The sequence below is a fragment of the Acanthopagrus latus genome, chromosome 3 (assembly GCF_904848185.1).
Source record: "Acanthopagrus latus isolate v.2019 chromosome 3, fAcaLat1.1, whole genome shotgun sequence".
NCBI lineage: Eukaryota > Metazoa > Chordata > Actinopteri > Spariformes > Sparidae > Acanthopagrus > Acanthopagrus latus.
This window is the reverse complement of record NC_051041.1, coordinates 7,244,237-7,271,976: the sequence shown is the minus strand read 5'-3', so window position 1 is coordinate 7,271,976 and position 27,740 is coordinate 7,244,237. Positions and strand designations below refer to the sequence as shown.

At 43.6% G+C, this 27,740-nt stretch overlaps 3 protein-coding genes across 10 annotated transcripts in view; all 3 read right to left on the bottom strand.

Moving 5' to 3' along the window:
• samd12 (sterile alpha motif domain containing 12) overlaps positions 1-15,423 on the bottom strand; it is a 114,256-nt gene extending 98,833 nt beyond the window's left edge. For 7 of the 8 annotated variants that reach the window (XM_037093375.1, XM_037093374.1, XM_037093376.1 and 4 more), the window contains exon 1: positions 14,312-14,518. In XM_037093375.1, coding sequence (XP_036949270.1) covers positions 14,312-14,372 — 61 coding nt within the window. In that variant the 5' untranslated portion in view covers positions 14,373-14,518. Of the gene's footprint in view, positions 1-14,311; positions 14,519-15,210 lie in introns of those variants that run through there. The other variant, XM_037093382.1, reaches the window with a different exon arrangement.
• A 3,844-nt stretch (positions 15,424-19,267) lies between these two features.
• On the bottom strand, positions 19,268-22,447 carry LOC119016986 (zymogen granule membrane protein 16-like). Its single transcript, XM_037093383.1, has 4 exons — positions 22,321-22,447; positions 22,179-22,231; positions 20,909-21,032; positions 19,268-19,992 (listed from the first exon to the last, which is right to left on the bottom strand). The coding sequence occupies exons 2-4, from the start codon at positions 22,228-22,230 to the stop codon at positions 19,662-19,664; spliced, it is 507 nt and encodes a 168-aa protein (XP_036949278.1). The 5' UTR covers position 22,231; positions 22,321-22,447; the 3' UTR covers positions 19,268-19,661.
• Positions 22,448-24,973: 2,526 nt separating this feature from the next.
• On the bottom strand, positions 24,974-27,617 carry abrab (actin binding Rho activating protein b). Its single transcript, XM_037093373.1, has 2 exons — positions 26,492-27,617; positions 24,974-25,489 (listed from the first exon to the last, which is right to left on the bottom strand). Exons 1-2 carry the CDS (start codon positions 27,295-27,297, stop codon positions 25,006-25,008), a joined length of 1,290 nt encoding a protein of 429 aa, XP_036949268.1. The 5' UTR covers positions 27,298-27,617; the 3' UTR covers positions 24,974-25,005.
• Positions 27,618-27,740: the final 123 nt, after the last annotated feature.

The following is a 27,740-nucleotide window of genomic DNA, read 5'->3' as shown; positions in this document are numbered from 1 at the left end:
AGGAATCATGCTAAATGACATTTCAGTCATCCGCACAGCTGTTAGTCCTTTTTGTATGTTAGCAGTGGCTCGGAGCTGAATCGCAAATCAGTGCAACACTCAAAATAACCCAAGCAGTTCAGCGACTGAATGTGTGGATTGGCACATATTTTTCACAGAGACGGTCAGCTTCCTCCATCTGCCATCTCTCTCTCCAATCAGCTCACGCACACACACATACACACACAGGCTCATGCATGCACAGGCACACACGCAACACATTTGCATGCACCCCCTTTGATTTTCAATGCACGTGCATGCATAAAACGCCTCCCTACAGTAAACGCTGCATGCACTGCTGATTTCTCACCCGGACTGCTCTGGGAAAAGTGAGCAAACCTGGTGAACCTACACAGGTTGTCAATTGAGTCCATCGTCTGCTCTCCAGATTAGAATAAATGTGAGAAGCGAGTGTGTGAACGTGTGAATGTGCGATGGAGACTGTGCCTGAGGACCTCGACAAGTGTATCTCCATCAGTGGGGGACAGAAGACACAGTCGGATCCTTGTTACACGCTTACAAAAGTACTAATTAGAATATCTTTGAAGGGCAGAGAGAGACGGCGGGAGAAGCACATCGCCCGCGGTATCGGATGTTTTTGGACAGGAGCCTGTAGGACGAGCTCGCTGCTCAGTCAGATTATATTCAGGAGAAACAGGAACTGTGTGTGGATGATCTCTTCTCTCTGGTTTATTCTCCTCCAAAGCATTTTTGTTTGTTTTTTCTTTTTTTTTTTTTTTAGAACAAAAGTCTCTCATGCAGTCTTAGTTTGTGTCATGATTGATTTGCTAAAGAGCACCATCTTTGTCGAATATCAATAACAGCTGAACGCTCCCATCATTAAGGGCCGGGGAATCAAATCTCAATATGTTTTTAGAAGTGATCAAATATGTGCATAGCGATGAGCGAGATACTGCGTGCCAAAGTGCCAAAAGCTGGCATCAGACGTCTGCTCGGATTTGTAATCTTGTTTACTTAAACTTTAATGAGATAATTCCTGATTTAAACATGAAATGTTGCTGATTTTACACTGCTCCGTGGGCAGAGTTCCCTCCTGGCGGCTCGTTTTTAGAGGAAAAATAACATTTGAGAAATCTGGCATTTTTGATAATTGATTACAATCATTTTGTGTGACAAATGCCAGTTGGAAACACATGATGTGCCGAGCAGACGCAGGTCTTTTCATGCAGTTTAGTTTTATATCGGTTAATTAATGACATCCATACACCTACAGCCGGTGAGGAGGGACTGCAGCGACTGAAGAGGGCGGGGTGTTTACTGGGGAAACTACAGGTCACAGTCTTCTGTATAAGTGTCGAGTAGCCGAAAAAAATCTCCCTTTTGAGGAGAGGCTGTCAAGTGATGCATCAGGGCAAGTTTGTTATTTGACAAATTACATTACTTACAACAAGTTCTGTGGTCACTTTCACATCATCTTCAATCACACAGTCAGTTGTGCTGCTAGACAAACACTCTTGAGTAGAGTTTTTTTGTGACTGTTGCTATTTTAAATACCCTGGAGTACTGTATTTCCGTATCACTGCCCAGTCCTAGTGGTGACACAAAGAGGTAGTTGACGAGTCGGGTGCATGGTGATGATAGTGGGGTTTCTATGCTGAAAAATGATCTTTTCCAAACCCTTACCAAGTGGGTTTTTGTGCCCAGTGTCGGCACAAGAGAAAAGATGAAGTGCAGCTGCAGAGATTAAACAAAATAATTTATCTCAGCTCAGAGAGAAAGCCTTTTTGATGTATATATATATATATATTCAAGTGCTTCCTGAAATCAGACAAAACAGAAGTGTCGTTCTTTCAGCAACATGTTCAAACTTTACTTCAAGCTGATTCAAAGTGTCAGACCGAATAGGTGTTGCTGCCTTTCAGAGGAACGGGAGCACACGGTTACATAAGCCGGCTAGGTATTCCGCTCCAGGCCTCACATGGTTTTAGGTGTTTCTGTTTCAAACTCGGAAATAAGTAGGGCGTGAGACCGTTAACCTGATGGATCCACGAGTCGTAGCTGCCGGATCTGCAGCATGATCAAAGAGGCACGGTGAGCTCAGGTAACGTTCACTGAACACAACATACAGTGACTCAGCTCTGCTCATTTATCGCCACTGCACGCTTTATTAGTGGGTTAAAAAGTTCAAACAGCACTGATTAAAATACAAAACAATGGGCTTTCTGTGTTTTCTTATCCAACTGTTAGCTTTGTCTTGGTTCGAGCTCAGCACGTCAGCGCAGCAAGGGGTTAAACACAAGAGCGTTGCGTAAGTGTAGCCCGGTGATATACATCTAATGATCCATAACTAACAAGACATGGCATCTGGAGGAATTTCTTGTCAAGTTCCTTTTAGGCTTAGTGGCTCTGATGCATTCATTAACGCATACAAAGCCGGCACAAGGGGCTCGCTTGTCTGAGCCGCCTGAGAATGGAGGCATGAGTGGAAACCTGCACAATCACTGGTTGACTGAAATACAATAAAAGTGCATGAGAAACATCATATACAAGCTTTGGAGCGTTATCTTAGGACCGTTTTTTACTCATATGTGCCCATTAGTTATCTGTTAATACGTCAGCTGCAGAGACAATAAGGTTTGCCTGCATGACTAACTACCAAAGCGAAGTCCTGTAACAAGTTATCCAGCCAGCGAGAGTCTCTGTGGGGCTCTTAATTCACCCTGACATCCTATCAAAAGTTAACTGTGCTCAAACTTCACAGACTGCCCTCACCAACCCCGGGGCCGGATCAGCTCTGACTGGTTGGTCCTGTGTCAAGCAGGCGCAGATGTGTCTTCGGCTTTGAACAGTTTTTTTTTTTTTTTTTTTTTGTGGAGAAAGGGGGGCGAAAGGGAGGGATAAGAAGCAAAAAAAAAAAGGGAGGGGATGAGAAGCGAGAGAGGAAAAGTTGTAGGGGGAAGAGAGAGAGAGAGAGAAAGTGAGCCTGAGAAAGACAGATGAACTGAGTCAGGGAAGATGGGAGGGGAAAAAAAAGACGGAATGAAATGACCCACTTTTACAGAACACAACACACACACACGGGCTAAATATAACTGCGGTTTCACTTTGGCTCGCCGTGGAGCATGTATCCCAGGCATAAAGCTGTTAACGTGCGCCACTTCAAAAAGGCAAGATGGTGAAAGGGCGACGAAAATAGATTTGTTTTAATTTAGAGCCGAGTAACATCTATAAATATTTGATAAGAGACACAAACTTCCTCTTTTCTGGCGACCGCGACAGGAACTACTGCGGACGGAGGGGGCAAGTTTAGGATTTCACCAGGTCCCCACAGTAAGACGATATGCTGGACGTCTTTTTAACCTTTCACCTTTTTCGAAGTTTAGATTGCCAACTTCAACTGCGACAGCTACAGACTTCTGTATCTCAGTGTCAACGCTGATGTAGAGGAATTACAGTATCAGCATGGCGGTGCTGCACGAATATTGTGGCAAAATACATGTTCTTCTGTGTCCACGTATGAAATCTCAATGTCTAATGTCACAGCAACAGCAAGTTCTTCTCGGACTGAGCCGTGGAAGACTTCTGTCAGGTCCAGTCTGCAAAAGGTGCTGAACCACCAAGGGATGAAATCTGCTCATATGGGATGTCAGAAGTCAGAGGCTTCATGTTTCTCACACAGTTTTTTTTCCAAACACATCTTAATAGCACAGTTTTTGGCAGTGGCAGCTTCCATGAGTGCTATAAAACACAGCTAACGTAACATCATAAGATTCACAAGAAGCCACTTTTGACTTTCTGTCTTTGCTGATTTAAAAATGTTGAATTATTCAGCGTCTGTGTTTCCTTTACGTGACGTAGAAAACCTCTCTGCATCAACAAAGCAGCTCAGTCACTGCAATGAAATGTTGGCAGTTACGGTTTCTGCAAACCACCGATACATTTACATTTGTACGTGTCATGCTCAGTACAAGATTGACCTTTCGGTGGTTAAAGGTGGGAAGCCAGTGACCACAGTTCAAGACTGTATTATTTTATTCTGATGATTGTTTTTTAAAAATTATTGTAACTGTTATCCTGCTAGTAAGTTCTGGTGCACTTTGCGACTATTGGGGAATCTCTAGAAGTCTGCACAAGTTCACTTGAGGCCCCGTGAGGACTTATACTGTGGTTAACTGTGGATTTACTCCGGCTCGCATGGATTTCCCCGGGAACAGCCCCATTAAATCCTTGAGTCAGACATTTAGACTCGGCCTTTATTTACCTGCTCTTTTCCGTGCGAGATCGCCTCCGATGCCGTTCAAGCTTTGGCAGTCTGGCTGTCTTCCGCCTGCCTGGTCTGACTCATCATGACCTTTCAGGGGCGTCTTTGTGGACTTTTTAACCGCCCTGCTTTGGCCTTTTTTGCGCTGGCTGCCTGTCTGTTGTTGGTGACGTCTGTTTTTTTTTTGTTGTTTTTTTTTTTTTCATTTTGCCCACCGCTGATACAGTGAACTCTTTAGTAAAGTTCTGAACTAACTTTCAGGGCCCTTTGACTCATGCATTTAGAGTCCTGAAAGTGTTTTACTAAACCATTACAAGAAATTCAAACTACGAGTACAAACATCACAAATTGAGCTCTTAAGCGATTCAAGTGATTTAATTGGTAGTGTTGTAATTAGCTGTAATCTGCTGCCAGCATAACTCTCAGAACGCGCATACCAACAATTACAATTAACCCTTTTTTGATGTGCAGTCTCTCTAGGCTGCTGTCCAGCTGTTTTCACACCATCTGCGGCTCAACTCTCGGTGGCAAACAAGACTTGACTGAAGATTTCTGCATCACAACTCGACATGGACTAAATTTCCCTCCTGGATGACCTTCTAAACCCCCCCAAAACAGCTTATGCATACATTTCCCAGTATACAAGTAAGCATTACCGTTGTCTAAAATTAGATACTTCCCGAGCTTCACCCTTTAAAAGTCTAAGAAGAGCGAGCTCTGCAGCACCATTGCCCATGATGACTGCCTTCACCTGACTCCCTCCATCTGTGCCCACTCGGTGATATGCAAACCATCGCAGATCTGCAGCTTCAATCAGTCAGCAGAACAGAGCGCAGAGAAAAACTCCGTGGTCATCAGGGACCCAGAGCTGACAAGCCGCCAAGTTCTCTGCACTCGGCACAGCGGGGCGCCAAATGATGCAGAATATTCACCGGCAAAAAAGCACAAAGGTCGTCATTTGCGAGAGAGAAAAGAGGGGCTGGAAGTGATTTACAATGCTGACGCGATCGATAGACGACCGGAGCGATATTTATCTCCTCCCCTGAGTTTAATCTGCCCGACGCTCATACTTCAGTGGAGGTCGATAAAGCTACAGTGTACAGTAGATTTTGTTCTGGCCGGTTTGGTGACACGGACAAGGACCCACGTTGTCAGCTGGGGTTAATGTTGCAGTGCATAAAAAAAAAGAAGGCCTGAATTAGAGGTCGATGCGACAGGGAACTCGCACAAAACAAAGATGAGTCCTCTCACCATTCAGCCCGTCGCTCATCTGCATATTCATCAGATCTAATTGCGGAACAATCTACACCGTTTCCCCCTCTTTTTCGAGGGTGGCATGTGCAAAAGTGTGTCAAGTGCAGAAAAGTGGCTTGCAGTTGGAGTTGATAGAGCTGTGGCACAAACGCATCCCGAGGCTACAGGTGACACTTTCACACACACACACACACACACACACACACACACACACACACACACACACCGAGTGAGAGATCTCAGCGCAGGTGCGGCATGAATATGGAAATGACTACAGTCCCCGAAGCAAGCAGTAGGTAATGTTAGATGACGTCAAGGTGCAAAGAGACTCGGCATGCTCCAACTGAGTTTGGGTGCATCTTTGCCCCTCTCACTGCAGGCGTTGAAACATTCTCAACTTTTCAGCACGAAGTACATAGTTGCTCTCATTTTGTCTATTAATTACTTTTGATGACCTTGTTTTGTGCACACAGTCCCGCTCCACACGGGCACCCAGCTGAGAGCCAGGGGAACTAAATCCCCTGCTGTTAAATTAAACATGAATAATGATAATATCGGCAACAAGTTTAACCTGTTAGTTCAGGCTGATTTGACCACATCGTATAAATTTGGGAGGGTGCGAGAAGTGGCGCAGATGACCAAGGGATAGTTTTGGAGGCATTTTGGGAAATATGCTTGTTTGCTTCCTTGCTCAGACTTGGATCTTCTCATGTAACTTCGATGATGCTCTAATGTCTGCAAGCTACATAGAAATCTGAATTCAGCAGCTGGTTAGCTTAGCTTATCTGAGCTTATCTTATTTTAGCTTTGCCTAAAGACTGAGCTGGCCTGGCTCTGTCCGAGTGGAAACAAAAATCCATCTTCTTGCACATATGCAGATCACACACATTTTATTCTGTTTAATCTTTACACATAAAGCTATGTTACGTGAGCTATGCTAACTGGCTGCTAGCCTTAGCTTTGCCTTGCATATCGTGGTATCTTCTCATCCACCTGTTATGGAGAAAGTGAACAAGATCCGTTCCAAAAACATCAAATCGTTCCTTTTAAAAAAGGTGCACTATGCAACTTATGAGGCCTATAAACAGAGACAGAGGTGCTGACACAAGCAGAAACAGACAATGAGAGCCAATATGACTTATATATCTGCGTAAAAAGTCATATGTTTACATTTGTGTCTGCAACCATTAGAGCCAAACATGCTTGTATTACCCGTCTGGAGCCTCTACGGTTCAAGAATATATGACTACATACTGTAAGATCCGTCGTGCACCAGCAGGATCAATAACAATGGGGGCATGGAGGACTGTTTTTTAAATACAGAGTTCCAATTAAGCAACTTATTTTGTCTACAGAATGTTATAAAATTAATGTTTCAATACAATTTTTCTTTTCCAAAATGGAGTCTGATTGCAAAACCTGCATCAAAGAACCTGATCTAGTTTCACAGTTGGTCAGAACTGAAAAACAACACAAATAACAACAAATGCAGACTTGAATGTGTTTGAGGTTTCAGAACTTCACTCGCCATTTATGTATCTTGTCTTCTTGTTCAGTGAACAGGCAGGTTCCTGTCTCTGGCTAATAACTGACATGGTATCGAACTGTCAAATCGCATTGACTCGCTTCCTGATTCAGCACTCCCGATACTGGTATGGTTATGGGAATGAGCCTCATTACCACAAGTCAAGATGACACATTCAAACGTCTTGATGCGTCCAAAACCAAAATACATTCAGTTTCAGATTCACAGCAGCAATCATTCACACACAAGGAGCTTAAAACCGGAGAACATTTTGAATTTTTGCTTTTTAAAAAACGGGCCTTGTCTCGCAGATGACGTTATCACGTTTCACAGTCTGCTATGAAAGGAGGTCCCATTGTCTCAGGTCTGTTCCCTGATACAGCACCGCGCCAAACAAGAAAACACATAAAGCTGAAGTGACAAAAGCTTAGTCGTGCATTACTCTCGACATCTGATTTATTGCTCTGTGGTTCTGTTTCACTGCCTTGACTCAGCTTCTTTTTTTCCCCTTTTTTTTCCCTCTCTCTCTCTCTCTCTCTCTGCAGGGTCATTTCACCCGTGCAAGTCGAACTGAAAACGAGTCCATTCCCGCAAATTCTGCTTAAAAAAAACAGTGTGTCACTCAGGTTTATCCACCTGAGCGCCGCACTCTCTCTTCTCTCTCCAGCTGACAGTCAAGACACAGCGAATGCAAGCTGAGCCGGGCTGAGGCGCTCGGGCCGGAGACAGATCCGATAGAACTGTAATGAGTGGCCTCCTGACGTCTGCTCGGCAGATCCTCTCTCAGGTGCGAGGGAGGAAGTGCGGGGGAAAGTGTGTCGATGAGACTCCAACTTGTGAAGGCTGGAGGACGACTCCGGGCCCAGCACGACTTGCTTTTTCATTTTCTGCTTAGCTCTCCTTCAAAAAATTCCACGCGGCAGCAACTTTGCCGCGTCGCATCAAACATGGCCGACGGTCCACCCGAGGGAGGATTACACAAGGCCGCCGCTCTCCTGTGACATTTCAAAAAGAAAAAACATCTTCTGTCATCTTAATCCCATTTCCTGCTGAGTAAGGTCGGGGCGACGCTCCTTCGCCCGCCGCGGCTCCCGATTAACTCGACTAAAAAAGATGTAATCCCATTCCACCGGCTCAAATAAACATGTTTATTCTGCTAATTCTATTCCTGGGCCAGATCCCGGGGACGGATTTGAAATGAGTTTTCTGAATGGGTGCACAGGCATTGCGGAGCAGGGCAGGACATATCAAGGAAAGGCTTGACGCACGGATGCAAGAGAGAAGGAGTGGAATGAACAGCCTCAGCCACGGGGGTAAACAGTGCCGCGGCCGGACGCTGGCTCCACTTCCTGCCGCTCCTCTATGAGTGTATGCGTATGTATACGCAATCCGTCACATTTGCGTTCGCCTGAGTGAAACGCAGCTCTCCGTTCTCGCCTGGAGGTCGCATCGCCCTCTTACGGCCTGACATTGAGATCAACCCTTTGCGCTGGTGACACGCTGGTTGTTCAACCACAGCATCCGTGATCCCGCGGGGACCTTCCCCCCTCCTCTGCTTGTTTATACCCTGTCAGCCGTCCAATAAAAAGGTGAGAATCCACAAGCGATTTTGCTTAAAATAGCACTGCATCATAAAATAAATAAATAAATAAATAAAAATGGGTCGGCATGAGTGTGCAGCAATGAATTCCCCCTTTGAGGCAACGTTGGAAAAGTTAGCACAGCAGGCGTAATTTGCTCTTTTCAAATAAAACTGTGGAATTAGCGCCACACTGTTCGTGCTGCAAGGTAATCTACTGGCAGTTTAGGCTTATTTGATCTCCCCGCCAAGTGCTTCCCCGGATGACTTTGGATTGTGAGACGAAGATGAAGTCGGGTTCAAGTTGCCGTCTATCTCTGTGCCCCCCTGCTGTGCCTGAGTGCCAGTCTCGCTGCAATCGATGAGGACGATGCTGAAGTTTTGACATAATGCTTCCGTCGGTCTTAAGAAGCCGGTGCGCTCCGTCGGAACAGCGGATGCACACCTTCCTGATGTTCCTGAGCTCCCATAGAGGTGTAAAATGAGCAAAGGTTTGATCTTTCTTTTCTCTCCTTTCTACACAACTTAAATACACAACTCTCACGTGTGCAGACACTTTCCAGATTGCAAAAAAAACCCAGACATGTTCATCCGGCTCACGCGCTACGTGGAATGATGGCACTTGGGCAGTCCACTCCTGTTCGCAAGAGATTTGGGCCAGTTCTGGTTTATTCAGGTCGCTGTCGCTGACATCAGGTCACACCATGACTGGCTTGTGGCTCAGATCTGGCAAACAAGTGTGGACCACCCAAGTGCCACCGTTCCACTCGGTTTGTGGGCGGCCACTCATGATTTAATTTCAGAGAGTTACTCTGTGATTATAAAACAGTCATCGATGCATCTTAATGCAACTTGCTGAACGTCTTATGCAAGTCTCAAGTCATTGTTTTCTTGGGCAAGTCAAGTCACAAGATGTGTAGAGTCTAGTCCTTACTTAAAGGGGCACTACGTGTGTTCGGAGAGGAAACTGAAACTCTGAATTTAAATAGTTGCAGTATCATAGAGGTAATAACCCAAACTGAGAAATAGTTATCTTTCCCATAACTGAATGAACAAGCTGTCCTCCGGGGAAAATCAGGTCAAAGCTGTTTGAAGCTAGAGAGGTGGCAGGGTCCGCCACATTATAAACAAAGTAAAACAGTGTGAAACTGTGTCGTCCTTCAAGGTCAGTTTGTTCATTCAGTTTATTCAGCTGTGCAAACAAAGAGGTGTTGGCTTATTTAGTTTGTTTAGGCAGAAAAAAAACAATCAGTCAATGAAGATCTTTCTCTTCTGATACAAAAATGTCTTCCCCAAAGCTACAGGGTGAGTCACTCCCCATCAAGATACACCAGTCTTACCTGCAGTGTCTGATCAAGGTACAAGTCCCTGTATTGTAATGCTCCATTTGGCTGATTCATCAAACTTGTTTCATAAAAAGGACAATGAAATCTGTTTTTTCTTTAATCCCGCACAATGAACAAAATATTTCCTTCCCATCACAAGTCAGCGGTGAAATACTGAGAGTCACAAACTAAACCGAGAACGTAAAAAATGAACGCAGACGTCCGAGTCCTCATGTCTCATGTCAAGTCACAAATCTTTAACTTCCAAGTCTCAAGTCAAGTTGCACATCCTCAAAACAGTGACGTGTCCCTGATTCCTATTCATGAATTCAAATAAAAGGATGTTTTTAACTTTCATCATCTTTGCTCACACGCCACCATTTTACACCAAAACACAAGAAGTAGCCGAGCTGAGAATATAAACACGGAGCACACACACACCTCTGTTTAGTCTCACCACTCGACTGATTCAGCCGTAACACGTACAGACCTGGTCTTTATTGATCATGATGTTGGGCGCTGGGTTCAAGGCAGATCTAAAAACACTTCTGACTGTGTACTAAGCAACCGTTTGTCAATTCTATTGGCTGAATAAACGATCAATCGTTAAGTCGTGACTTTGTCCATGTCAGCTGCTGTGAGACCGCGACGTCTCCGACTGTGATGAGGACTCGAGGCAGAATGATCACAAGAAGCCTCGACTGCTGTGCCTAATTAACACAATTACAAAGGATATTAATCTGCATGTGCGTTTCTGGTCTGTCGTGTCTTCTGAGCGCGAGCACTGAAACCGATGACGTGTCCTGTCTCAAAGAGGGCGTCCGACTTCCTGTCCGACATGATGTAACCGCCCCCGAGGCTCTCGTCTCTGGTCTTACACCTCTTGCAGAAGAGTTGTGTCATAGAGAACCAGACGCTCTCAGAACCGGCAGAACGTCTTCGGCTGGCATTTAATCTCCTGGCCCGACCCTCAAAAAATCTTTGCAACGAGGTATTCATTTTTCACAAACACAAAAAGGTGCCTCGCAAAGAGGAAAATGCTCCTCAAACACACTATGTTGTAGGATTTGAACTAAAAGCAGCCATTATTGAATCTGCAGATTATTTATAGAACCTGATTAAATTGTTCACTAGAGTGTAACCACTCAAAGTATCATCAGCACAGAGCTCTGAGGAAGGTTGTGGGGTTTGTTGTCATCTTGCACTCGGCTAAGTGAAAGTGCATTCCGAAGTAACGCTGGAAAATTGGGTAAGCGCTCTCCAAAGTGCCGGTTTTCTCAAAGAGCTTATTGTCTTCTCATGTGTTGTAAATGATTAAATAGCTGACCCATATTTTTCTGTCTTCGAGGGGTTGTCGGAGTACTGGAACAGAAGAAAAACAGTGACGGTGCAGAGCTGTTGTGATTTCCCCCTCAAACGTCACATCTTAAATCACAAGCGATGGTGGATGGTGGATGGATCGAGCTCCGTCCAGTCCGCAGGGACAGTTCTGCTCCGACCGCATGAGAAATAAACACAAGCAGCTTTAATTAGATCCAGGATCCAAACTATGGTACATTTAGAAATGCGGATGGGTTTGCACTGTGAAAACAACTGATCATCTCAGAGGGAAGGGGACAGAAACACAACTGATGATGCTCCACATGCATATACGTATGTGCCAATGTCACAGATTAATTGTAAATGTTACTATCGCTTCTTTCAATTCATCAATTAGTAATTTAATCTATAAACAGCATCAATAATATAACTTTACTTGATGAAAATATTATTTGATCGCCCAAACACTCTTTACTTTACAATCCATCCCTCCAGAGCAGGCATCAAGCGATCATCAGTGCCCTCTGAGGGACTGTGTTGCAGCTACAGGTGTGGTTTGGGCGCAACAACTGGCAAGAGAAGCAACTGTTCAGTGAAAACAACAATGGTGGGTCATAAACATGCTGGCAAAGATGCTGCTATGGCAACGGTTCTATCAGAACTGGAAAAGACGTTTTCACTCTTCTCTCGACAGTGACTGACCAACACACACCCATTCCAGAAACACAATCTACGACTGCCATCATACGCTTGAGTTTGGATGGGTTTAGGAAAACATTGTAGTTTGGCTCAAAATAACCACATTGCTTAATTTAACTGAAGTCGCGTACATTCACAACTGAAGTTACGTAACTTACAGCTGCTCTGAACACGAACTGCGTCCTCTTAAGTCCCTCACCCTAACCCCAAAGGTTCTCCAGATGGTTCTGTGCAACAAACTATCTCAGTCAGTCATCAATGACTAATTTCAGAACCAAATCCAAATGATATGATTGGATGACCATGAAATCCTATCACTGCTGGTAAAGCTACAGATCCTTCACTCAAGTATCCGTACAACACAATACTCTGATATAAGTCAAAGATATTCATTCAAAATCCGCTCAAAGTAAAAGTGCAGAAGTATTAGCAGCGAGAAAGCTTCTTCAGGTAACGAAAATGGAATTCTGCTGAAAATTGGCCGGTGTGATTGAAATATCATCAAACGTAAACATCACGGGGTCGGTAATACTGATGCATCCGTCACTCATCATGAGTCGGGAACCACAAGATACCCCTGAGCGGCTGCGAGGCGATTAATGGAGCAGAAGAGAAAGTTCTGCCCCACAAATCTCATACTCATTTGGACTTTTGATGGCAGTGAAATCGTGGATCATTTGACCTCTTCTGACCACGAACGGCCATTTAAATGAAACCATCTGAGACGTTTAGAGGGGAAATATTGCTTTGATGAAACTTTTAACAACTAAGACATCTGAGACGTGACGTGAGGCCTCAATCCGACCGTGCTGAGCATTTGAGAAGCTCAAAAATATTCTCTGTAAGTATATTTTGAATCTGAGCAGTAACCTTTTTTCCATCACCCAGATAAAGTACACTGAAACTATACTTGAAGGCTGTACTTGAGTGAATGCGCTGAGTAACTTTCCGAGTCTGACTTTAATCCTGCTTTCCTCCAGCGAGGCAGAGCCATATCATCGCAGCCTTCAAGGAGAAACTATTTCAAAGTATTGTATATCAGCCACAGGACAGGATGTTTCGGCTGCTCCGGCAGAATCCGACCCAACCTTGAGTGTTTGGAAGCGCAGGTTTTCTTCCCTAATTCTGTCAGACGTATTAGTTATAGAGGCTCTGGCGGGGACGAGGGGGGACGTGACTCATATAATTCATCTCCGTCGGTGACACAGGTCGGTGAATCACGGCCAAATGCAAACCGAGGTGTCCCGCGTCTGGCTGCTTGAACCGCTTGGGTCACAAATTGTATCGATGCTGCTTTTCAAAAGAAGAAGAAGAAGAAGAAGAAGAAGAAGAAGAAGAAGAAGAAGAAGAAGAAGAAGAGACATAAATGCATTTAACTGTCTGTTATTTCGCAGCAATAGTTCTGAGAGGTGATCGTTTGTGTGAGATGTGTGAAACTGTTACATGAGAACATTATCGTTTGAGAATTTCATGCTTGTTGAGAGGATGAAGCACATCTCTCCATAACTGATTACATCTAACAAATGAATGCTGTATGCCGTAGAGATGTTCATTCGTGGGTAAGAGAAAGACCAGAAAAAGGGATAAAGAAGCTGCTTGAGCCATTCAGCTTGGAACAAAGTGTGCATCTGCAGGCAGCCTCGGCAGCCGCCTTTCTCTTTACTGCTTTTGAAAAGGCGAATCTCGAGAGATGCATGAATGAAACTATACAGGCGGATATGATGCTGCTGCTGCCGCTGAGCTCTCTGTATACCATTAAAGAAGCATTACATTTCAAGCTCCGAGGCAGGTGGCGATGTGTTTACACCTGTGGGGTCAGCTGTCACAAGACATTTTTCAATCCGAGAAGGCCACGGATAGAGAAGCTGCTTAGAGCTCCCAGCTGATCCTCGGGTACAAATATCTGATTTGCTTTCCCTGCGAGTTACAAGCCTGGTATGGTGAGACGAGAGCGACGGCTGTGGTCCAGGAGTTCACAGAGCGAGAAATCTTGCTCCAAGACCGGCAGATTTGCTCAATTCACACGTGTCTATTTTTGGGTACTTGACATGAGAAAATATGCAGGAAACTGAACGAATCGCAGGGAGCGCGAGGCACTTCCTGTGCTCTCAAATGCAAATATTGGCTCCGCTCTCATAAATCTCCCAAGAGGAAACAGGAGAGACGGGTGGACATTGTCCCGTGAGCCTGTCAGAGGTAAATAACCTGATCTGGAGGAGGCATGCAGGAGTGCCACCGAGCTCATACCAGCCATACCTGCATGGCCAAACACACACTGGCCACAGCTGGGAAAGAGAGCCAAGCATGCATGTGACACTCCATCCCCTCCTCCACCTCCTCCAACATACCTCTCATCGGATTCTGGATCCACAAGATGCCTCCGATAAGGTGAGGAGATTGTCCGAGCATCCCGGGTCACCGACCGTCACTGTCACCTTATTTTTTTTTTATTTCTTCCTCCACCTCCTGCTAAATCGTCTGTTGCTCCTCTTCCCTGACAGCCAAAAGAAGAAGGAGGACTTCAGCCGGTCCACATGTCGCACCACCTGCTGCCAGAGGAGCAGCCTCGCTCAACCTGACTGGCTCTCGGGCGCGCACACACACACGCACACACACACACACACACACACGCGCGCGCTCTGTTGCGCAACAACCCCGCTGGATAACCTCTTGCAAAAATTAATTTCCCAGGTTATTAAAAAAAAATGTATCCTCCAGGGAGCACGGCGCGCCTCACACCGGGGGTGATTACGCTTCTCGGATCGCAGACCTGTTAACCAGTCTCCAATCGCAGCGCGCACACACACACACACACACAGCAGCAGCGATATGTACACAGAGAAAGAGGCTGCGCGTTAACACGAGTCTTTATGGTGTGTGTGTGATCATGTACCAAGACCGAGAACAGTGTAATAAAAAAAAAAAAACAGGGAGAACATGAGCAGGACAGCGTACGTAATGCGGGGAGAGCAAGAGGCTGCACCGTCACCCAATCACAGCCTCTCCACGGTTGACCCGACAGTGTCTGGGTTGAAAGCGCATCCAGCACCGACACACACACACACACACACACACACACACACACACACACACACACACACAGTCTCCACACCACCAGTCTCATCATGTCAGCTGGAACTCCTCAGTCTCAGTCTGGCGTGTGTTCAGCAGCGGGCTGCACACACACACACACACACACACACACACACACACACACAAACACACACACAGGTTGACATGCTCTTACCTTCCACAGCCATCGCGCCGCGCCGCAGCTCTGATCATCACTCAGGACACAATGAGGAAACAACCGGGCAGCCAGGCGGGAATGTGAAAGTCAGCGCTCCCAGCTCATTGTACCTTGTTTGGCGTGTTATCATCACTTTGCTGCGGGCGAGCCGGAGCGCACAGCTGCTGCTACTGCTGCCGCCGCGCCTCAAAGGATCCTGGGAAGTGTAGTGCTCAGCGCTTTTCTTGGAGAGGGAGGGAAAGAAAGAAGGAAGGAAGGAAGGAAGGAAGGAAGGAAGGGCAAGTTTCAGACGTTTTTTGCAGAGAAGGCAGGAAATACATGCAAATTAGGCACTATTTAAAGTAAATGTCAGATAACTGGTAATTAAAAAAAAAAACTTTAAGCTGTTATATGTAACAATTTTGCATTAAAGCTTCGATATGTAGTTTTGGGGAAGACACATTGATCAGAAGAGAAAGGTATTTTCTATACATAAATAAACTCTTTGTTTTCACGACAAACTGACCTTAAAGGACGACACAGTTTCACACTGGTTTACTTTGTTTATATGTGGCGGACCCTGCCACCTTTCTAGCTTCAAACAGTGTTCAGTTATGGAGAAAATAAATATTTCTGAGTTTGTATCATCACCTCATATGAAAATCCTGTGTTTGAATTTTCCAAATTTTCCAAAACTACTCCTTTAAAACATCTAAAGACAACTGGACAACTTGACCTTTGTTGTGTATTTTGTTGAGTTGTGTCCCTAATGTTTCCAACAAGGCTCCACCCTGAAGAAATATGGGCATGGAGGTTATGCTTTTACCAGTGTCTGCTTGTTTGTTTAGTTGGTTGGTTGGTTTGTCATCAGGGTTACACAAAAACTGCTGAACAGATTTATACAAAACTCAAACAGAGGATGAGTCTCAGCAGTACTTGATTGCAAGGGGGTGATTGAAATGGCGGGTCCACTGTCCCAACTGTTATGGTCTGAAGGAAAAATTCAAAGCATTTTGAGACAGAAGCTGCAGCTGGACAGTGAGAGTTCATATTACAGCCATCACTGCTTAGCTAGCGAGCTGAGGGGGACGCTCATCTCCCTGCATCTGATGCAGTGTTGAGGTCTGGTCTGAGGAGTCTGTCGAGGCGCCGTGACAGGCTGGCACCTCCACTGGCATCACTCCTCACCGGGTTACAGTTGAAATCAAGGTGACAACATCGCTCGCCCCTCCTCTGTCTGCATCCACAGGGGCAGGAAGTATCAGCCGAGCAGCGCTGTCCCCCACACATCTATAGATTCAGCTCTGCGCACTCCGCTGGTGCAGGCCATAAAACAGCAGCGTATTTATAGAAACGGCTGCGTCTAAATGTGCATACCATAATTATCAGGTTGTCAGACTGACAGCCACTGTAAAGATGTGTTAATCCTCTTTGGTATGCTAATGAAACAGAGCTGTTTTAACATGACACACCTACTATACCCCCTGGAGACAAACGGTAGCATATGCAGTGTGTTGTTACCACTGACTCATCGTTCAATAACATGTTTTATGTCATCGGTGGAAATATATGTAAATTAGAGCCTATTTTATATATAGCATTATTTGCATATTAAACAGAAAATATCAGAACATTTGTACACTGTGCAGAGGGGCACTATGTAGTTTTGGAGAAGACATTCAAACGCAGATCTTTAATATTTTGAATATTGAGCAGGTAATATGATACAAACTCAGAAATACACTCCTCAAAATGAGTCAGATATATTGGGATATTTGTTTATTCTGTGTTGTTTTGTGAATATTTCCAGTCCCCAAAAATAATGCCACACATTTCATTTTACTTTTATTGCTTTCCATGCACGTACATATATGCACTCACAACCCAATATCCCTGACTCGTTAAGTTGTGTATTTAATTTCCCCAGTAATTCATAATCATGCCTTTTTTTCGGAGGAAAATTAGTTTTCCTTGACTTTCCCATCTGTTCATCAACATTGCACATAAATATATTGTACACATAAGCTGAACCGCACAAGAAAAAGGCCTCTGGTCTTGAGGACTTTTAGTTAAAGTGAAAGTAGAGGAAGCAGGAAGAAATACAAGTCAGTTAACAACAATAACTTCGAGACAGGACATGCAGTACAGGTATTACAGGACCAAACACACAAGGCCCAGCCGCCCCGTCTGCACGGTATTTGGTTGTGACATTTCCATCACTGATATCCTCGTCCGATAAGTCAGATAACGCATGTGCCTCTGTATGAGGAAGTTATGTTGCCCGCGGCACATTTGTTGTGATCAACTCGATCAGCTTCGACAGGCGTGGCTGTCGGTCTGCATGTGTTTTTTAGTGTCTTCTTCCTGGTGTCTTTTAACCTCTGCTCAGCCTGTCTGAGGGGTTTCCCTGACATCGTCTTCATCGTCATCATCCTGCTTGTCGTGATTTTTTTTTGCACTCACTGTGTGTCATACGTTCTCGCATACCTAAAATAGAACAAGAGGTGGAACAACAATAAAACAAAGGGTAGAAATGAAAAGAAAGTTTATGGAATTTTTGGGGAAAAGTTGCGGTTGATAGTGAGTACACAAATCGTGCAATCTGAGAAAAGTAAATAAAGCTATTATCTAATCTATTATCTAATCTCTCACCATAATGCATGAGTTTTTGGGTCATTTCCAAACAATGTAAAGCTCCTTTAAGATAAAAGGTATGTAAGTAATTCATCCACACAAAACTAAGGAAAATATTTACTTCCTGCTGAGTGATCTTGGTAACCTCAGGTCATCCCTGTGGCGTGTCCCCAAACTATTACCACACTGTTACTTTGACAAATTGATCATAGTTACCAGGATAAAATCTATTTTCTAAGAGTTGCTATTTATAGAAGGTGACAGACATGGCAGCCTTAATGGAAAAAAACACAAATCAATAGGCTCAAAATTTGAAGATTAATTAAAGGAACAGGAGACAATAGCTGTAATTAACACAGCTAGCCTGGTTGCTAATAAATATACGATATCTAATTTGTTTGGTCCGTATACATAAAAGACAGAAAGGATGGAAGGAAGGAAAAAGCAAGTTATGGTTTTACAAGCATTAGCAAGAGTTACTGAGCTGGTCGGAGTGACTTCCTGGACTTCTGTAGGGAACTTGAACAATCTATATTAAACTAATTATACTTCCCGTAAAACTACATTTTTTTTTATGCTAAGCTATGCTAATCAACTCAAACTCATCAGAGAGTAATAACAACCTTCTCATAAAATGCTTATTAAACAAAAAAAAGTGACAATGTGCTTGTGGAAATGTTAAACTGTCAAATTCCATCAAGCAGAGCCGTCACCTCCAGTTAAATCCTCTGAGACGCATCAGTAGGAATTTTAAGTTGTGTGTTTCCTGGTGTGATGTAAACTGTCTGAAGCTGCTCCAACTGCACGTCTGAGGTGAAAGTAATGCATATCAGTAAACAGGTACAATCCCGCCAACAGGGGGTGCCAAAATACCAGCAAACAACAAAAATCTTTTAAGATCAGTAATTTTTTTTTCTCCTTAAAATACAGGTTTTAGCTTTGATTTTACACAAGGTCTTTTTTTTTTTTTTTTTTTTAAATTAAGGCTCTTTAAACATATAAAGCAATGAAATTACCTTGGTTGAACACTGCTATAACACAAAACATCTGCGCTGTTAGTAGTTGGGTTTGATTACATCATTTTATGTGAAAAATCTTCTATATTTAAGAAGCATTTAATGTGATAAACTTAGTTACTATGAACAAAAAAAACTTTTATATTTTGTTACTTATGTTGGCAACCATCATGCTTCACACAGCATTCTGTGGACCTAATTACCCTCTGAGGACATCTTCTTTGTTCAATTGTGGAAATACATCAAATGAATATTTCTGAGTTTGTATTGTTTTGACCTCTTTAAAATTCTGTTCATTACTTGATCGTGCACCTTTAAATGTAACTGTAGTATTGAATTTTAAGTGTTACAGATTTTTCTTGTTATTTTGCATGTGGCATTTGAATTAACAGTATTTTTGGTAATTCTACGCACATTGCTGTGTATTACAAAAAATACTGGGGAAAATCTGCAAAAAGTACAGGAAAAAAGCTGTAAAATTTTTGATTTGCAAGCCATTCATTTTTATTTTTTTAACACCTGACCTCGTACATTTTTCAAACAAGGACGGGATCACCGTGGTTACAGATATGAAGGTAAAATGAAAAAATGAAGCCAATTCAGATCAAAACAAATTATCATCATTAAACAACTACACAGTACACGTGTTTCTGAAAGCCTTCTCTTCTGTAATCCTTCACTCATACATACTGTGCATGAAAATCAAACAAAGACAGACACTTTGACAGACAAGATATTTTCAGCAAAATGCATTTAAGCTGAGCAGGAGAAGGTTCAATTTTGTGTCATACGAGAAATAAACAAAGCGCACAACTGGACTCAGGCCTCGGTGCTGTTAGATGATTGGATAGGTGATTGGACGACGGCCCAGTGTGTTGCGATGGAGGTGAGGGCTCCGTGGACCCGGCCGCTGATGAAGCACAGCTCAGCCTCGGGGCTGGTGGGATACATGTTGAAGGAGAAGCCTGAGGGGTGGCCTGCGTGCAGTGTGCGGCCCCTGTTTGTTGTAAACACCACCGACTGCACGTAATGGTTATACTTCCCAGACACTTGGATGATGGCTTCACCATCGTAGAGCTCCATCTCCATGGGTGAGCCATATCTGTGACCAATGGCCGGGGACCAGATGAAGCCATAGCGGAACTGGATGCTGAGGGTTTGAGACAAAGGATGAATGTTTTTTAATTTTTAATTTTATGTCACTGTGTAAGTGTTTCCTGAATCTCATGGTGTAAAATATGGTGTTTGTTTAGCAGCCTCTGTTTCAACATCAAGTCTGGTGCCATTCTATATTTTTTATCTTTAATAATGAATCTCAAGTAAAAAAGCAAAACCACCAACAAATTGATCTGTCAAAGTTTTGTTTGTGTAGCCAAAGTCCAGTACAACTAAATCCTCTATATGAAAAGCTCTAGACTATGAGGACGATGTAATTAGCTCTGCTTCATTGCTGCTGTTGATTAGTAGCCAATGTTAGGTTGCTAACTTCACATCTGGCCAGCGACTACAGATGAAAACTAACCTCTTGGCTTATTTTGGAACATTTTCAGTGATGTTTAAAGAAACTAAAACGCACTCTGAGAAATAAATTGAAGAAATAAATCAACTTTTTACTCCTATTTTGACTAATGTTTGCTGAAACCTTCAATGCTGAGCTGTAATATAAAATGACAGCACTTTTATATTCTGTGTGTTTAACACATACAGAATATAAAAATGCTCTGTCATGATGAAAAATACATTGTGTCTCAAGTCACTGTGTTCTTTTCTGTTCTAAACCCAACCCTGATCTGTTTCGAACCTGAATAAATTACGGTCAGTGCCTAAACATACAAGAACAAAAGAAACTGAGTTTGGAGAAAACAACTTGAGTCCATTGTCAGTTATCATTTTACTGATTTAGTATCAACATTTTAAAACTTGCCAGATTTCCTGCATTATGCAAGAAGATTTATTAAATCTGCTGTTGTAAATTACTCGTACATCAACGTGATTTCTAGGAGACACGTTGCATTACCCAGCTCAATCCAATATGCGCGTGATGAACTAATATGTTTGATATTTACCCGTAGACGAGGTTGCCAGTGTGCTCCCACACTCGGATGGCAGTGATCCTGCCCTCTCCTGTGATGCTGTACGAAGCGCCGCTTCCTGATCCCACCGCTGGGGAGAAGGAGTAGTGAAGCTGAGCTGGAATCAAGAGAGAAACAAACATTTATTAACTTTTTGTGCAGATTTGAGCAAACATGCTGCATTTAAACATGTACAGTAAACACTGCGTAAAGGAGAAGAGTGTGATGAGCTCATACTACATACAGACATCCTCAACATGATGAACTAGCAGTGGTGGAAAAAGTAAAAGCCTACTGAGCAATACCAACGCGTAAATGCAGGATATCCCTGTTCAGAATAATACATATTATGTTACTGGATTACAATTAGAAAATCATGTAAAACATCAATAAAATTATAGTTGGTCTTGTTGTAGCAAATCTAAATAACTTTATATATTACCGGGTGGCTCAGTCCACTATAATACATCTTGTACCATAGTCTGGGTAAAACCTTGATTCTGATTGGCTGTAGGATGTCAGTTCAATCCTGGGACACCTATCAAGCTACTCGAGTAGCTCAAGTGAAACTATTTGTTCGCATTCATAAATAAATGCAAATCTGCAAAAGCTATAAAAAGAAATGTAGGTGAGTAAAAAATACAATAGTAACTTGTAAAATTCAGTGGAAAGTGTAAGTATGGAGACACAGTGCAGTACAGGTACGTTCAGTATTATGTAAAGGTGCACTAAGCTGGAATGATCCTATTAGAGGTGTGTTGTGGTGTCTGAAACCTGCCCTCTTCCCGTATTTTTCTGTTCATTAGTATTTTGTTGCATTCAGGGTATTTCTGTGTGTAACTGGAGAAACACAGTCGATTGTTGAGTTTCATGCCTCCGTTGTCATGTAACGATACTTTCTGTTAGTGGCTTGCCAATTTTGGTTCATGGTGACTGAACAACGCCGTTTATTCATCGACTTTGGACCGAGACTCAACAAGACAAAACTAATCTTTCTCGAGAATCACTTAATGCACATTTAAAGGTCAGCTTTGTTTGAGTTTTGAGTCAAATTTACTATTTCTTTCTCTAAATACAATCTTACAAAATGGACCTTCATATTGTGAAATCAAATAGATGATTTAAGTTAATTCCCTCAATCGAAAGTTACACACAGTTAACACACATTGGTGTCGGTATAAGATAGGGTGCTTTAAAATTTGTCTGTATATCTCTCGAACACACATTTGACTCATAGTAGAGAATACAGGACATGGACACTTACAGGCAGCTAGAGTGGAGGTTGCAAGAAGAGCAAAGATCGCAGCATAAAACATTCTGTGAAAAAAAAAAAACAGTTTTTATACACAGCAACTCAGTTTTAATATTCATCACAGACTGTGGGACAAATACTGATTCACTCTCACCTGTCTGATTTGTTGTTTTCTCCCTGATCAGAAGAAACCTTCAGTGGGTGAGACAGAAAATGTAAACAATTCAAAACTAATATTGATTTACAAAATAATGTCTAAATATCTAGGATAGATACTTAAGAAGTCAACTGGAAGCCGATCAAATAGGAAGAAACAGTGAAATTATACTTACAGTTCAGGTGTGTGTTTGAGCTACCGAAGCATCAGAAGTCTACTGACGTCACCCTGCAGCATCCAGTTGTTTTATACCTTGGTTCTGCCTATTTGCATTCCCCAAGTAATCATTGTTCCTTCCTGTAAGTCAAGACGTGGCTGACGGTTTATGATCAGATGGGGCGGTGGATGGTGTTGAAGGAATGTCAGGTATTTTTCATCTTTATCATTTGTTAACAGACTTTAATGTGATAAAACCAGTCCGTCCTCACCATTGTGTTTATACATTAGGCAGTGGCATGTCAATGTTCCCCCTTAAGCCATTTTGTTTTTGGACTAAAAATATGTGCATAACTACGATGAACTACTGTAGGCTGCCACTGTTGTTCGGACATGATCTCACGACCTTGTGAATCTAGCTGCCTCTTGAGATGAATGGCGTGTAACCCTTTTAAAAATGTTTCAAAACTGCATTGAATGATTTTTTCATTTTCTTCTGTCATTTCATTTTCATGCTACTCTGTGTTCACTGATTTTTATTGTTACTCTAGTTGCGATAAATCAGTGTGGATAACTGACAGGTGGAAGTTTTTTCTACTAAATATAGACAACCGCAATTACAACTCAGTTCTTGTGCCAACTTCCTCCTGAAGAAATTCTCAAACTGTTCGTGGTCGCGTGGTCAGAGGGAAGATCACAGGTGTCCAATTCCTCGGACTCAGCAGCAGAAAATGAGATGAGAGCGTTCTGCACAAGGAAGCAAATGTATTATCAGCTCTTGCATGACAGATTGTGCCCTGTAGTCTTGCAGGTGGTGACAACTGGACATGCTGAAAATGTGTGACGCTACCACTTCATGGGATTTTTTTCCGAGACGATCTGTGCATACCTCGTCTTGCTTGACTCAACCCGCGAGTTGTTTTTGTGACGACTGTGAGTGGTCTGAAAGACGACGAGAGGACAAACGGTGCCTTTATAGCAAATCCTGCAATGATACTTCACTGCAGGGGTGAAGAAGCAGTTTGTTAACCTATCAGCTGGAGGACAGGCACTTTACCTGTTCCACGCCAACAGCCACATACACTTCAGCAGCATGATTTATTTCATGAGCTGGTGCCCTTCACTCAACAAGTCCCGGCTCTGAGTACTTAAAGCCGTAATGCTCTGAGTGTTTGTGTTTACAGCAGTGAGCGCAATGTCTATTTTGCATTGGTAGATAAAAACAGAGGCCTCTTGCCGGGAGCACACAGTCTATACAGATCTATATCTATGACACTACATTTCGCCTTCAGGTGGCAATATGACAGCATTTTAGCCAGTTGAAAAGAGGGCATAAAGAGCTCTTAGATGTTCAGACTGACTATCATTGTGTCAGTTTTTGACCAGAAATCAATGTTGAAATTCCCTTCACACTGCATGTCAATCTGCTAGCAAACTCCAGCAAACTTCAATACTTGAAATGGTTACAAAGAGCATCTTCAATTTCAGCCCAGTTTCTTTTTTCTTTTATAAAAACCGGACATGTTTGTGGTGACCAAAACAGGTACAGTATTTTGAGCAAAAATGTGATCTTTTCCGAACCCTAACCAAGTGGTTTTTGGGGCCTAAACCTAGCCAGACCATAAGCACAGTGTTGTCACAACATTAAATTGAAAACTGATCCTAAATAAGTGTGTAGTTGCAACAAGAACAAACATACAGTTTAAGCACATCTGTGACGTTTTTTTGCCGATTGCCTAATTTCTCAAACACTGAAAATATCCAAACACTGCTTCCATGTGGCTCTACAAACTCCGGCAAACACTCAATAACTGGATGTGAAAAGGAAAGTTTTCCTTTCTCCCCCAGACAGTCACAGTCACTCTTTACATTAATCATAACAGGCTCAGTCTAACGGGCCATGAGACTTAAAAGTGCTGTGGTCGGCTCTGTTCCTCTGCATTGTGCCTGGTACTGTATAATGAATGCTGAGCTGCAGCTCTTCAGGCAGTGAAACCCTATCTGTGTTTGAGTTACTGCGCTGCGCTATACCGCAAAGCTGCTGGTTATTTGGTACATTAACACGTAATCAAGTATCTCATTAATATAAGCCGCAAAGGAAGTGCAAAAGAGACACACAGGAGAATCTGCAGGCAACTCTGAATGGAAACTTAAGCAGCCAAAAGCCAGAACACTATCTCCCCCCCGAGCTCCTGGATTAAAACTTTAAAGTCTTTGGAGATTTCTCAAAACATGTGCATGACAGCTACAACTCAATACCCACAACACTGACAGAAAGAGTCTTCAAGTATCTACAGAAATAGCAGCAATCCATTCCTTGGATAATCCACACCGACTCATCGGTGAAGCTTTGTAGTCTCCATATTCCTTTGATATTGTTCTGTAAGGGTCCAGTGAATAGACCCGGGTCAAATTGGATTTTAAATCCCCTTCTTAGCCCTCCTCGATAAAGACTGAGGTTATCTCACAAGATCGGCTGTAAGCTGTAAGAGGATTTCCAGTACAACTCTGACCCAGGTGTTAACATCACACCAGCAGAGTAATAATCACTCCGTCATCCTGGCCCTGCCACAGCATCTCCCCTTCGAACGCCACCTTGCCGTGTTTCCTGGCTCTCATCAGGATCCCCACCACCTTGTCAGAGATCCGGACGTATCTGTCGAACAGCTCTCCGAACGTGATGCGCGTCTTTCCGTCTGGGTCCGGATCCGCCATGGTCCTGATCACGTAACACATGTCGGCTATCTCGCGGTGGATGTGTTGCTCGGCGCGTTTGGCTCTCTCCGCCGTTTGGGTGCCCTCCTTGGGGCGCCCGTAACCCTCTTGGCCCTTCTGGAGGCGGAGGGACATGGAGTAGTCATAGTCGAAATACTCGCTGAAGGGGTTTAGTTTCTGGTTTACGGTGTGCTCTGAGGCCCAGTTCTGCCAGCGGCTCTTGAGGTTGCCCACAGCACTGTATTTCTTTGAAAGGGCGTTGATCTTGTTAGCGTCCTCAGCTTCCTTTTTGTAACTGGGAGAGATGTAAGATCATATTACAAATTAATCAAAAATACACTGTTTTGATCCTGCAAGGGGCAAGGGGAGTTATAAATATGCAGCAGTAAGCAGCTGTTGCCTTTTTTTGTTGGTCTTAAGGGTAAATGCAGACCTAACAGGCAAGTTATCAATGTGAAAACATGGAAGTAAAAGTAATTGGGGCTCATCATCCCAAGAAACCTCCCTGTAAGCTCGAACTGTTTGCATAAAGAAATCTGAATAGATGTAAAAAAGGTTGCCTGGTAAGAAAGGGAGGAAAAAAAAGGGATTGTATAAGGTAAAACAGCTCACTGTCACTATGTGTTTGTGGCTGTTTAATGAGGATATTGAAAAAGCTTGTCAGGCTCTATGATCAGCTGGCAGCAGAACATCGTTTTGACATCATGTGTTGTATTTCAGAGTGGTGCAAAGTCTTTTTCCTACTATCCTGATAATACTTGTCAAATCCTGTGCTGTGCTGTGTTATAGGCAACTGGACGTGTTTCAGTTTCTTGGTCACATTTTCAGCTGTAACTAACTGTAAGGGACTTGCAGGCTTTTAAACTCTGTGTGGGAGTGTCCTTACAGAGTCGATAATGACGCGTGTGAACTCTGAGTTCCAGAGAATCAGATTAATCCATCTATGTCAAACTGGAATGACCGTCTTTGCACAGACAGCTCAACAACCGTTCACACATGAGCTCACCTATCCCACGTGAAGCAGGTTGGGTCATCAACCCACAACTGGCCTGAACAACTCTGAAACTCAGAACTTGCACAGGTCCTTAACTGTGCGATTATCCTTGCAATCCTTGCTTTCTGCATTTTGTCAAAGCTACTTTTGGCTCCGCAACCAACATTTATGCTTAAGATTGATCCTCAACTGTAAACCTCAACATCCTGCTTCAAAAAGAAATATCAGCCTGAGGAAGTAAAGACACTGTTACATCTGATCTATTTATTTCAAAAACAACTTCTCTCTTGAACTTGTACTCACATCGGCACAGTGGGTCTTTTAATCTTGACCAATGACACAGAATCTTCATCCGACTCTTCTTGTTCTGTTTCCTTTAAAGAGCCTGTCCTCTGTGTCCGAGCATCCTCTATGTCCAGTCCCTCCTTCTTTGCCTCGGGGTGTCCACTGTCGTCCTTATCACCACCACCTGTGGGTCCCTCTCCTGTTCCTCCTGCCTCTTTTCCAAGCTTCTGCTCCCTCTCCACCTGCTTCCAGCTTTTGGTCAGCGATGACACCATGTTGGAGCATTTCCTGCGGCGTGTAGGCGAGCTTTTCTTCTTCAGAAGCCGGTCAATCTCCTCATCTGATGGAAGAGACTCCCTCTTGATCTTCTCGGTCAGAAGCCCAACACCAGCACCTTTCTCCACAACCCCGCTGGTCACCGTCTTCACCACTTGCTTCACCTTGATGCAGGATTCAACCGGTGGATCGGCTGAGGTCTTGAGCTCCTCCGTCTTGGGTGCATCTTGGGTTTCCTTGTGAGGAGTCGAGATCTTTTTCACCTCTTCAGAGTTGATGACAGGACTGTGGGAGGCTTCTGTTGGCTGGGTCTGAGAGGGAGGAGGCTTCTTTGGGACCCACTTCTTTAAACGTTCCTCCGCTGGTCCTCCCAGTGAAGACGGAGCCCAGCCACTGGGTTCACTGGCCTGCTTCTTCTCATTATCCATCACCCACTTCTGCCAGCTGCTCGCCAGGCCACACACCATGCTGACTGTGCGGAGCTTCTTAATGTTCTTGTTGGTGGATGGTTTCCTTTGGGCAGCTTGTCCGGCCTGTTTGTCAGACATAGTTATGAGTATTATTGTGTCAATTCAGGCACAATTAAACCCGCTAAGCGATCTTCCTTAACAGCTGTCAGATTAGCCTGATCATATTAATCTTCTCTCTCCGCTCAAATCTCTGTTTTCTGGAACTTTCTCTCCCTCTGTCGCTCCCGAACCACACGCCTGCAGCCACAGCTCTAAAATGGGGAGTGCAACCCTTAACGTGACCGTGGAAAGTATTCGAGTCATCCCATGCTACCAACCTGATCGTCTTTCCCTGGCACCGGTCACCCCAACGGACTCATATTTCATCACAGATTGTGGAGCATGTAACCAGAGGTAAACAGGGCAGTAGACCAGGAGGTGCTGAGTTAATCAGCAAGTGCACTGGCACAAATACCATTGAAGACTTACCACTGCTCACTGTCTCCCATTAAAAGACACAGAGAATCTTTGAGAACAATGCA

What these genes read in the sequence shown, in the direction of transcription:
- LOC119016986 (XM_037093383.1), bottom strand. Translation starts at nt 22,230, where the DNA reads ATGTTTTATGCTGCGATCTTTGCTCTTCTTGCAACCTCCACTCTAGCT. An exon ending in AACCTCCACTCTAGCTGCCT is followed by an intron (nt 21,033 to 22,178) that starts GTAAGTGTCCAT and finishes TCTTGATTCCAG; the next exon opens with CTCAGCTTCACTACTCCTTC. An exon ending in ACTGGCAACCTCGTCTACGG is followed by an intron (nt 19,993 to 20,908) that starts GTAAATATCAAA and finishes TCAAACCCTCAG; the next exon opens with CATCCAGTTCCGCTATGGCT.
- abrab (XM_037093373.1), bottom strand. Translation starts at nt 27,297, where the DNA reads ATGTCTGACAAACAGGCCGGACAAGCTGCCCAAAGGAAACCATCCACC. An exon ending in AAAAGACCCACTGTGCCGAT is followed by an intron (nt 25,490 to 26,491) that starts GTGAGTACAAGT and finishes CATCTCTCCCAG; the next exon opens with TTACAAAAAGGAAGCTGAGG.